We start from the raw sequence: 12,316 nt of genomic DNA, 5'->3' as shown, positions 1-12,316 counted from the left end.
ATGTGATGCCCAGAGCTATGACAGCCATATTTAACTATGAGGACACAAATCTGAGGAAACAGCCAAAACATTAAGGGTGTCAGAGTGGAAAGATGAAAAGAAATGGAGCCCTCTATGAAACTGTTGAGCTGTTGCTCTAGTCCTGCTTACCTCTGGACTGACTAAGATAATAAATGTCTTAGCCTATTTTGTTACAGCCCAAAGCTCAATTGTCTGTATTCCTCAGCCAATGGTCTTAAATTATTCTCCCATTAATTTCTATGGTTCTATGTCTTGGCCTGGCTGTAGACTCTTGGAGGACAGAAACTCTATCTTGTTCTTCTCTTAAATCCTGGAAAAGATCCACTGTGAGATGTGGTATTGAGTGCGTGCTTTGGAGAAGCCATATTGGATGCATGACTCTGACCTCCTTCTTCTATTCCTCTTTTCCGGTAGGAGAATGGAGCATGTGAGGGTTGGAAGGAGGGAAGTGGATTTGGCTGTACAAGGGCATGAGAATACTTTGGTGATGGAGCCCTACTGTGTTTTGACTGTATCAATGTCAATATCTGGGCTGTGATGTCATATTTTGCATGATGGTATCACTGGGGCAAAGTGGGTGAAAGGTACATGGGGATCTCTCTGTATTATTTCTTACAACAGTAATGTGAATCCACAAATACTTCACAATAAAAAGTTGAATTTAAAAATAAAGGCCAGATGCAATGGCTCATGCCTGTAATCTTAGCACTTTGGAAGGCTGGGGTGGGCAGACTGCCTGAGCCCAGAAGTTCCAGACCAGCCTGGGCAACATGGCAAAACCCTGTCTCTACAAAAATAAAAAGAAGGCTGGGTGCAGTGGCTCACGCCTGTAATCCCAGCACTTTGGGAGGCCAAGGTGGGTGGATCACGAGGTCAAGAGATCGTGAACATTCTGGTCAACATGGTGAAACCCCGTCTCTACTAAAAATACAAAAATTAGCTGGGCATGGTGGCGCATGCCTGTAGTCCCAGCTACCCGGGAGGCTGAGGCAGGAGAATTGCTTGAACCCAGGAGGCGGAGGTTGCAGTGAGCCGAGATCGCACCATTGCACTCCAGCCTGGGTAACAAGAGCGAAACTCCATCTCAAAATAAATAAATAAATAAAAATAAAAAGATAAAATAAACTGGTCCACATGAGGTGGCTTATGCCTGTAGTCCTAGCATTCTGGGAGGCCAAGGCAGAATTGAGCCCAGGAGTTCGAGACCAGTCTGGGCAACGTAGTAAAACCCCATTTCTACAAAAAAATACAAAAATTAGCAGGGTATAGTGGCACGTGCTTGTGGTCCCAGCTACTCAGGAGGCTGAGGTGGAAGATCATCTTTAGCCCAGGAGTTAGAGGCTGCAGTGAGCTGTGATCACACCACTGCACTCCAGCCTAGGTGACAGAGTAAGACCCAATCTGTAAAAAAATTGATAAACAGGCTGGGCACGGTAACTCATGTCTGTAATTCCAGCACTTTGGGAGACCAAGGCGGGTGGATCACGAGGTCAGGAGTTCAAGACCAGCCTGGCCAAGATGGTGAAACTCCATCTCTACTAAAAATACAAAAAAATTAGCCAGGTATGGTGGCTGGTGCCTTTAATCACAGCTACTCGAGAGGCTGAGGCAGAGATCGCTTGAACCTGGGAGGTGTAGGTTGCAGTGAGACAAGATCGTGCCTTTGTACTCCAGCCTGGGTGACAGAACGAGACTCTGCCTCCAAAAAAAAAAAAAGATAAACCCAATAGAAGCAGATTTTAAAAGAAAAATAAAAGTCTTTGGGAGTGAGTTTTGGCGAATAAATGTGAAAGTAAATAAGTACATTTGGGGTCGCACCCAGTGCTGCAGCTGACTCTCCCTCCACACTTTGGCCTCCTTGCTGTGTCCACCAGCAGAGAGGTGGTGGCTGGGCTGCTGCCAACTACCTTGTCCACACCTCCTTCCTTCAGGGCTAAGACTGGGAAATGGCAGGAAACCTTTAGTGCTAAATTCTGCCTACCCTTATTTTTTCTGGCCAGATATTTAGTCCAGAGCAAGGCGAACCCAGTGAATGGCTGGGTTTGTAACACTGCCTAAGAAGCTGAGGACTCCTCTCGAGCTGATAGCGTGGATTCAGCCTCCCGCTAATCTGCTTCATTGAGCAGAACGAAGTGGAACCCGGGAGAGGCTGGAATCAGGACAGGTGTCCCCCATTGGATCTATTCTCTGTTCCTTCCTCTCTTAAGGAGCCTGTCCTGGGAGGTACCCTGAGGGCGGGTGCAGGTCTGCCTCCGTAGGAACAAAACCCGCCACGCATGACTCCCACTTCGAGCAGCTGATCTCACAAGAACCCATTACCCAGTTTTGCAAATGAGGAAAGGAAAACTCTTCGTTTTGAACGAAAAGAGGAAACGGAGCAAAACCACGGCAGGCCCAGCCCCTAGGGTGGCGGGGAGCCAGAGCCTGCCCAACCCCAAACCCGAGCAGGAAGGACAGAGGTCGGGATAGAAGGCTGACTCCTCAGCTTACCCGATGTGTGGCTTGGAGCGAGTTCCTTGCCCTCTCCTTGGCCCGCGTCCTCATGCGGGAAGCGGGACCATCACAGAGCCGGGCTCCCGGGCTGCTTGGAGGACGCGGGGCGCACTGCGGGCCAGGCACGCGCTACGCGCCGACACCGGGTGGGCTCCCGGTGAAGGGGCTTCCTTTCCAAAAACGCAGGCGTTTTCCTAGGCCGCAGTCGCGGTTGGGAGACGGAGGGGCACTCCCAGGCCGGGGCGCGGCCCAAGCCTCAGGCCTGTGCTGCTCGGAGCAGAAGCCTCCTCGTTTCTGGCCGCTTCCCACCCTCTCCCCGTCCTCTCCCCAGCCGCTCGGCTCTCTTCCTCTCGCCAAGCTGCACACTGGCTCAGTGGTCTGGACCCTGGCTCAGGAGGAACTTTTAAAACAAGGATCCTCTGACCCCCACACCCTAAGATTCCGGTTTCATTGCGTGGGTATCAGTATTGCTAAAAATGCCCTGGCCGCCCGGGCTTTAGCCCCGCTCCCAGCAAGCTCCTGCAGATGTGAAAGGAAGATCCGCAGGAGGAGCAATAGCTTCGGTACTGGAGAGATTCGTGAGCTTGTCTCCAGATTGGAGACCCCATTTCATGGGAGGTCTCCACCCTTTTGGATGGAAGCTGGACAGAGTTTAGTTAGTAGAGTTGCTTTCATCTGTGGCCAGAGACTGTCCAACCCTCCCGCAACCATTGTCTGGCAAGAATGGGTTGCAATTGCAATGGAAAAAAAGCTCCACAAGAGAAGGGCTGCATGGTGTTTACTTTCCATGAGCCGCAAGCAAAGAATGGAGCTGGAGGCATTTTTCTGTAGTTTCAGCCTTCCCAACAGTTTGCAGAAGAGAAGAGTGAGCCAGAGATGAGAAGAGTGAGCCAGAGATGAATGCTTCCTGGAGAACTTCAGTCCAACCTCTAGCTCAGAGGATATTATTAGCCATCATTTCAGCTTATGGCCAGAGAAAGGGTTAAACATAGAAATTGAAGGTTACTCACGTTTGGCGGCATCAAGTGGCATTCTTGCAGCCAGAAGCAGAAATCCCAGGAAATAGTGGAGACATTCCATGCTGAATTCTCACGCATGCAGGCACTCAAGGTTTAACTTTGAATTCCTCTGGCCCCGTCCACCAAGAGCAACAGTGTTCTTCTGGCATCTGTGGTGCCTCCCTCTCTGTTTTAATTAAATACAGGGCCTCGGGGTGGATCATGTGATGGTATTAAGCGGCATTGCCTGATCTGGTCTCTCAAGTTCAACCTCTTACAACTCATGTGCTTATGACTCACTCCTTCTTGGCATCTATTTATTCACTTTTCAGATGCACATTATTTCAATTTTGTGAATCCACATTTTCTAGTTTCAGGAAAAAAGACTTATTTTCCTATGGATTCGATTTCAATATTCTTTACCAAATAAAATTTCAATCCTCCAGCCTCATTATCAACTTACTGTGGTTCCTATACTGCATCAGGCACCCAGCTCATGTTTAGAGTTCATAGTTATGCATCCATTCCTGTGATGTAGTTGTCCAACTTCTTCTGTGCTCATGATTGCTTGTACATTCTTTTTCCTCCAAGAGGAAGCAAAGATGGGAGAGGTTTCTCATCAATCATTTGAAATTGTGGAATACGTAAGTGGATGATAACATGAATGTTGTGCCAGGATGTGCTGGAAACAACTGTCCAGGCCTCTGGTAGCTGAGAAATGTATGCAAAAGCACATTTAGAATATCTGTGGAATTCCATATAACTTTTGTAATAAGCTGCATAATTTTTGGTAACTGCTCTCAAAGCATTCATGTGTTGCATCACTCAGGGCCAATTGCATAGAATGTACTTTGTATTTTTTCATGTTACAGAAAGTGGGAATCAAATGTACAAACAAATTTGCCTGTAACATAAATTTATATAGTCAAATCATTGCTGGTTACAGAATATGCAGAAAATGTGGCAACAAGAAAACTTTTCCATATGCAAACTTAAACTCACATCCACATGGCCATTTTCAGGGTAGTATAATTCTTGGTTTCAGGTGAGGGTAAAACTTGACGTATTGATTTATGGTTCAGTATGTCAAGGAGGAATGGAAATAGCCTGTGAAACTAAAATCCATACAGCAGGAGTGGTTGACTTTTGTCCCTAAGGCAGCACACAACTCTGGAGAATCCCTTTTACAGCCTTTGAAGCAAATATGAAGGGAAAAACAACAAAGGGAACACGTTACTCATGATTGAAACAAAACAATTTCAAATATAGATGAATATAGAAATAATATAATTAATGTTTCATGTAATGTAAAGTGAATAATCTATATAGTTATTTGCTTTTTATATTGCTTATCATTATTTTTTTTTTTTTTGAGACAGGCTCTCACTCTGTTGCCCAGGCTGGAGTGCAGTGGCATGATCATGGCTCACGGCAGCCTCGAACTCCTAGGCTCAAGTGATCCTCCCACCTCAGCCTTCCAAGTAGGTAGGACTACAGGCACACACCACCACACCCAGCTAATTTTTTATTTGCTTTTTATTTTTTGTAGAGAAGAGATCTCGCTATGCCGCCCAGGGTGGTTTTGAACTCCTGGCCTGAAGTGATCCTCCCACCTCAGTTGCCTACAGCACTATTTGCTTTTTATAACACATAACTTTTACAATTAAAAAAAACACCTTTCAATTTAAGGAAAAGCTACCATTAACATTTTTAAACGCATTATTGCCCTTTGTTGCAGACACAGTTCTGGCTCCTATTTTTGGCCAAAGCTACTTGTCTCTAAATATTGGAAGTTTTAAACTCTTCTGCAACAAAACCTTTGTTTTGTTAGGGAGACATAGTGATCAAATCAGCTTTTGTCTTTTTTCCTGCCCTGCACCATCAGGGAGAAGGGGTAATGACAGGACAAGAGTCAAAATGTAGGCAGCTGGACAGAGGTGAATAAGAGAACAAGAGAAATGTCTTGATTCCAAAGAACTGCAAGTAAAATAATCTGTCTCTTGATAATCAGTGGTTGACAATATATAAAGTAGTTTCCTCTGTGTAGGACTCAGAGACAGGGCTATTTTGGGTAAAGAATATTCTCAAGTTTGTTTGTTTTGGAAAGATTAAATTATACTGTAAAGAAGGTTTGAAATAGTTTGTTGAAGTAAGTTTTTGAGCTGTTGTAGGGATGTGTACCTGAAGTCCCAGTGACTTGAGAGGTTGAAGTGGGAGGACTGCTTAAGCCCAGGAGTTTGAGTCCAGCTTGGGCAACATAGTGAGATAAAAAGTGTTCCCTTCATATCCTAATCCCCGGGTCCAATAAATATATTATATGGCAAGCGGGAGATAAAAGTTGCTAATCAACTGACCTTAAGGCAATTAAGAAGTGAAAAGGTCGAGATCATCCTGGTCAACATGGTGAAACCCCGTCTCTACTAAAAATACAAAAAATTAGCTGGGCATGGTGGCGCGTGCCTGTAATCCCAGCTACTCAGGAGGCTGAGGCAGGAGAATTGCCTGAACCCAGGAGGCGGAGGTTGCAGTGAGCCGAGATTGCGCCATTGCACTCCAGCCTGGGTAACAAGAGCGAGACTCTGCCTCAAAAAAAAAAAAAAAAAAAAAAAAAAAAAAAGAAAGTGAAAAGGGAAACATCTCAATTATCTGGAACTACAGATACAATTATTCTGTTTGGAAATAATGTTGAGGAAAGCAAAGAATAGTCATGCCCCAAATTTGAGAAATGCCCCAAATTGCCTTCTCGTGGCTTCTGACACTCCTCCTGGTGGCCACAGTCCAACTTGATACTTGGGCTGTGGGGACTGAGGCAGCCTCCCCAAAGGTGGCGTTCGAAATGGCAGGTAGCAGCCACACCCAGGAATCCTGGCAGGCCGCCAAAGTTCACATCTTTATTTTTAGGAACTGCTCAGTTTAAACTGGTGTTTGAACTGTCTCCAGGTTTACTAAGCTTTGAAATTACTCTCCTACCAAACTGTTTTCCTTTAGTTTTTCAGGGAAAGAAAAGAAAGGAATTACTACCTTTAATTTTAGGAATTGCTCAATTCAAACTGGTATTTCTTTCTTTCTTTTTTTTTTTTTTTGAGACGTAGTTTTCGCTCTTGTTACCCAGGCTGGAGTGCAATGGCGCGATCTCGGCTCACCGCAACCTCCGCCTCCTGGGTTCAGGCAATGCTCCTGCCTCAGCTTCCTGAGTAGCTGGGATTACAGGCACGCGCCACCATGCCCAGCTAATTTTTGTATTTTTAGTAGAGACGGGGTTTCACCGTGTTGACCAGGATGGTCTCCATCTCTTGACCTCGTGATCTACCCGCCTCGGCCTCCCAAAGTGCTGGGATTACAGGCTTGAGCCACCGCGCGCAGCCCTCAAACTGGTATTTCTAAGCAAGATCATAAAAATTAGTTAAGATCCTTTTCTCCGAACAAATTGTCAGAAACTTGGGAGTTTAAAAACAACACAAATTTATGATCTTACATTTCTGGAAGCCCAAAGTATGAAATGGCCTCGCTGGCCTATCACAGTGTTGGCAGGGTGGCTCTAGGGCAGAACCTATTTCCTTGCCTTTCCAGCTTCTAGGAGCTGCCCACATTTCCTGGCTCATGGGTCCCTCTGTCTCCAGCATTGCAACCCTCTGGCATTGATTCCCACATCTCCCTCTGCCACTCACAAGGACCTTCGTAATTATACTGGGCCCACCTAGATAATCTGAAATCATCTCCCTGCCTTAACATAGCTGATGAGCAATCTTCATCTGCTCCTTGCCATATAACCTATTTTCAGGTCCTGGTTAGGATGTGGAAGTCTTTGGGAGCTATTATTCTGTCTAGCACAGTTATACAGCAAATGACATGATAAAAACAAAAAAATTTTTTTTTCAAGAGATGAGATCTCACTGTGCAGCCCAGATTGGACTCGAACTCCTGGGCTCAAGCAATTCCCCCTCTTCAGCCTCTCAAGTCGCTGAGATTTCAGGTGCACACCATTGTATCAGCTCAACAAATTCTATTTGTGAAGAAAGCATGTGATGGGAGCAGTGATGGAGCCTCTCACAGGCTACAGACTTGTTGAAACAAAGCTTTGATATTTGGCAGAACAGAAAGGCAAGAAAAAACTACAGGTAGAGGAATCAGTTCAAAGAGAGAGACGGCTCATATGACTGCCCTGTTCCAATGTGGGCGTTTTAACATGTCATAATCAGACTCATAATTTTCAGATTTAAGCATTAGCCAATGACTCAGAGACTTCTGTTTTGTATATAGTTCTTTGGTCTCTCCTGTCTCAGTATTCTCTGCATGAATGGGTAATTAAAATCTCTTGTTTCCAGGTTTACTAAGTTTGAAATTACTCTCCCAGCAAAATGTGTTTCCCTAGCTTTTTGGAAAAAGAAAAGAAAGTGAATCACAGGCCAGGTGCAGTGGCTCATCCCTGTAATTCCAGTACTGAGGTAGAGGCGGGAGGATCGCTTAAATTCAGGCGTTCGAGACCAGCCTGGGTAACATAGTGAGACTCACATCTCTAAAAAAAATTTAAAAATTAGCCAGGCATAGTGGTGCATGCCTATAGTCCCAGCTACTTGGGAGGCTGAGGCAGGGGAATCAATTGAACCCAGAAGTCGGGACTGCAGTGAGCTGTGATAGAGCCACTGTACTCCAGCCTGGGTGACCAACTGATACCCAGTGTCAAAAATATAAAAAGAATCACAAAGGTTAGTGCATCCTTTTCGGTCCCCTTTGCAATGGCAATGGCTACTGTGCTTCGAGCCTATTTTTTCACCTGAAGGAATTTGACAATGGATGCAGGAAAAGGGGTTTTCTTCTTGGAGTGCTGCCTGCAAACATTTTTTTTTTAAGGACTCTTCTTATGGAATTACTGGCCCCATTTGAAATTACAAAGAGCAGGAGGTATAGAAAAATGTGGATGGCCAGGCTTGGTGGCTCACGCCTGTAATCCCAGCACTCTGGGAGGCTGAGGTGGGTAGATCATCTGAGGTCAGGAGTTTGAGACCAGCATGACCAACATGGTGAAACCTCATCTCTATTAAAATACAAAAATTAGCTGGGCATGGTGGTGGGCACCTGTAATCCCAGCTACTCCGGAGGCTGAGACAGGAGAATCACTTGAAGCCCGGAGGTGGAGGTTACATTACAGTCAGCCGAGATGCCTCCCCTGCACTCGAGCAGGGGAAACAAAGTGAGACGGGTTCTTAGTTTTATGAAAACTATGGGCTATCCAGAAATATCTCACAACACTGGAGCAGGGGCACTGCATGCATTCACTGGAGACTAATTCATTCACACACACAAAAAAGAAAAATGTGATCACAATATTTTGTCCTAGTATTTTTAGACCACTTTCTCTAAATTATAGCATAGAAGGAGAGTAAGACATGAACACTTACTGTGGCAGATGTGAAAGCAATGGTGTATGTGCTCTTTTCTTTTCTACTTTTAGTACCCATAGAACAGGGAGACAGAGTGGGAGAAGCAGAATGGGATCTATGGAGTGAGAAAAAAGGGAGGGACCAACATAGAAATTTGAATGCAAACTTGGCTTCCAGTTAGTGAATTAATTACCTTAGAGTTGGGATATTGCTATGTTGCCCACTCTGGCCTTGAACTCCTGGGAGTCCTGGGCTCAAGCGAGCTTCTGCCTCAGCCTCCCTCATGGCTGGCACTGGATGCATGTGCCACCACGCCTACCTGGTTCTTAGTTTTATGATAACTATGGGCTGTTCAGAACTATCTCAGAATGCTGGAGCAGGGGCAGTGCATGCATTCACTGGAGATTAATCATAAGCCCATGAGAGAAGAAGCTAGAGCAGAATTCAAAAAGAATGTTGACTACAGAATAAGAGCCAGGAAACAGAAGCTAGAACAGCACTTTGTATCTTTATTCCCACACCTAAATTCAGCTTTCTCAATGGAATTTTTTGGCACCTAAGATAGAGTTTAATTCAGCAAGTACCAGTGTAGGTCCTCTTTTCTGCAGTAGCCATTATCTTGTACAAGACATGAACAACATTCTTAGAAGCATAGCTCTCATTGTGAAGATGAGACATTAATCCACAAAACAGGCATAGTATGAGACATTATTTGATTTTTTTAATTATGGGAAATTCCAAACATAAATAGGCTAACACAAAAATAGACTAACATAATGATCTTCCATGTACTCCTCACCTATTTCAGTGATCATCAATATATATCTAATCATCATGTTTTGTCCACCACCTCCAATAACATTAGCTGCTGGAGTATTTAAAAATGAATCCTAAACATCATGTGGCGGTCACACTAAGTCATATAGACAGAACTACAGAAGTGCAGTGAGATGGAGGATAGAGAGGTCTTTATGGAAGAAGTATAGCTGGACTTAGCTTTTGTTTATTTTGTTTTCGCTTTAGAGACAAGGTCTTGCCCTATTGCCCAGGTTGGAGTACAGTGGCATGATCATGGCTCACTTCAGCCTCCAGCTTCTGGGCTCAAACCTCCTGAGTAGCTGTGACTACAGGTGTGGGCCACCATGCCTTTCTATTTTTTTCTTTTGTGTAGAGATGAGGCCTCACTATGTTACCCAAGCTGGTCTCAAACTCCTAGCCTCAAGCAATCTTCCTGCCTCAGCCTCCCAAAGCCCTGGGATTACAGGTATGAGCCAACATGCCCTAGTTCTTAAATGAGGAGTTACATTGGCTAAACACAAAAGAGGCAAGGCAGAGAGCATTCCAGGTGGGCAAGAACAACAAAAAGAAGGAACATTTTTGAAAAGGAATGAAGTACTGATACATGCTAAAACATGAGTGAAAGAAATCAGACACAAAAGACCACATATTCTGTGATTCCATTTATATGACATGTCTAGAACAGGCCAATCCATAGAGACAGAAAGCAGATTAGTGATTGCCAGGGGCTGTGGAAAGGAAGGAATGGAGAGTAATTGCTTAATGCATTTGGAATGTCATTCTGGAATGATAAAAAGGTTTAGGAACTAGATAGAGGTGGTGGCTGCACAACATTGTGAATGTACAAGATGCCACTGAATTGCCTGCTTTAAAATGGTTAATAATAGCTGGGCATGGTGGTACATACCTGTAGTTCCAGCTACTTGGGAGGCTGAAGCGGAGATGATTGCTTGAAGCCAGGAGTTGGAGGCTGCAGTGAGCCATGACTGTGCCTGTAACTAGCCACCACACTCTAGCCTGGGCAACATAGTGAAACCTTGTCTCTAGAAAAAAAATTAAAGAAAATATATGTACTATCTATTTATAAATGTATATATACATATACATTTATATAACATTAATTTTACTTCAATAATAATAAAAGAACGAACATTGATGAACTCACAACACCCTTGATCAGCTACAGCAGGCACAATGCTGGAAACTGAGGGACCAAGGAGAATAGGACCCTGGCTTTGTGGAGCCTGCAGTGCTGTAGGAGGCAGCAGCCAGCTGCAGGAGCAGAGGGAAGATGCTCTCAGAGCATGTCAGCGTGCGAAGCCAGAGCGTGAGGAAGGGGCTGCGCAGATTCATCTGCATCTGGGTAGGGCTGCTTAATACAAACATAATGTGAACCACCTATATATATATATAACTATTTCATAATGGAAGTGAAACATGAATGATATTAAATTTCCTGGTAGCCACATTAAATAAAAAGTAAAAAGCAGCAGTTGAAATTATTTAAATACAATGTACTTTATTCAACATATTTAAAACATTGTAATTCCAATATGTAACCACTATATGAAATTATTGAGATATTTTAGATTCTTTTTTTGTGTGTGACGTCTCTGAAACCCAGTATGAGTTTTGTACTGACAGCACATGTCAGTTTAGACCAGTGCATCACAGCAGCTCGCAGCCACACGTGCCAACGGCTACTGTATTGGACAGTGCAGTCCTGGGGGGACACAAAAGACTTCCGGAGGGGCCACAGCTTGGGCCTCTCTCAGTGGGGAAAGGCATGGGAGCCCTGGCTCAGAGGAGTGCTGAGGCCTGCCAGCCGTGAGGGTGACACGCGCAAGTTGGCCAGGGTAGAGGGTTGAGCCTGATTTTTATGGAAAGTGAGTATCACAGAGAAGATGCTTGCATGTGAATCTGGTATTTTTTTTTAATCCGACCGATTTCCCAGGAGTGGCAATAAGGAAGTGGAAATGTAGAGGCGAGTTCCCATTACACATAATTGATTTAATGACCACTCTCCACACCCGACTGTCTGTCTCTAGCTTTCTTTTCAAAGTAGAAATAAATCTTAAAAAACTTGGTTGTAAAACTGTTTGATCTCAACCTAGTCATCAGTGCCTTGCTCAAGATAATGTTTAAGTGTTAGCCAAGAGGAAAATCTCACAAGGCAACTAATTTCAGGACAAGTGTAGGGTATGTACCAACTTTATAAAATTTAATTTTATTTTGAAATAATTTCAAACATACAGAAGAGTTACAAAAACAGCATAAGAGGGCTGGGTGCATGACTCATGCCTGTAATCCCAGTACTTTGGGAGGACAAGGCAGGAAGATCATGAGGTCGGGAGTTTGTGAGCGGCCTGATCAACATGGCAAAACCCCGTCTGTACTAAAAATAGAAAAGTTAGCTGGGCGAGGTGGTGTGCGCCTGTAGGCGTGCCTGTATTCCCACCTACTCAAGAGGCTGAGGCGGGAGAATTGCTTGAACCCAGGAGGCAGAAGTTGCAGTGAACTGAGATTGTGCCACTGCACTCCAGCCTGGTGACAGAGCAAGACTCCAACTCAAAAAAAAAGAAAAAAATAATAGTACAAGAACTCTCATGTACCCTTCATCCAGAT

General features: G+C 44.5%; 1 protein-coding gene and 1 long non-coding RNA gene across 3 annotated transcripts in view; both read right to left on the bottom strand.

The window, feature by feature from the left end:
• Positions 1-3,699, bottom strand: part of GPNMB (glycoprotein nmb) — a 29,109-nt gene extending 25,410 nt beyond the window's left edge. Inside the window, exon 1 of one of the 2 annotated variants that reach the window (XM_003935119.4) lies at positions 3,525-3,699. In XM_003935119.4, the coding sequence (XP_003935168.1) occupies positions 3,525-3,594 (70 nt within the window). In that variant the 5' untranslated portion in view covers positions 3,595-3,699. Of the gene's footprint in view, positions 1-2,511; positions 2,612-3,524 lie in introns of those variants that run through there. The other variant, XM_074379614.1, reaches the window with a different exon arrangement.
• Positions 3,700-3,734: 35 nt separating this feature from the next.
• The window catches only part of LOC141580113 (uncharacterized), a 49,701-nt gene continuing 41,119 nt past the window's right edge, over positions 3,735-12,316 (bottom strand). Inside the window, exons 2-4 of the long non-coding RNA XR_012512170.1 lie at positions 10,599-10,734; positions 8,912-9,008; positions 3,735-4,703 (exon numbers count right to left, since the gene is read on the bottom strand). This is a non-coding gene — a long non-coding RNA (uncharacterized LOC141580113). The remainder of the gene's footprint in view (positions 4,704-8,911; positions 9,009-10,598; positions 10,735-12,316) is intronic.

This window comes from Saimiri boliviensis, chromosome 10, assembly GCF_048565385.1.
Source record: "Saimiri boliviensis isolate mSaiBol1 chromosome 10, mSaiBol1.pri, whole genome shotgun sequence".
Lineage (NCBI taxonomy): Eukaryota > Metazoa > Chordata > Mammalia > Primates > Cebidae > Saimiri > Saimiri boliviensis.
Note: the sequence above shows the minus strand (reverse complement) of the source record. Positions and strands in the feature narration are given on the sequence as shown.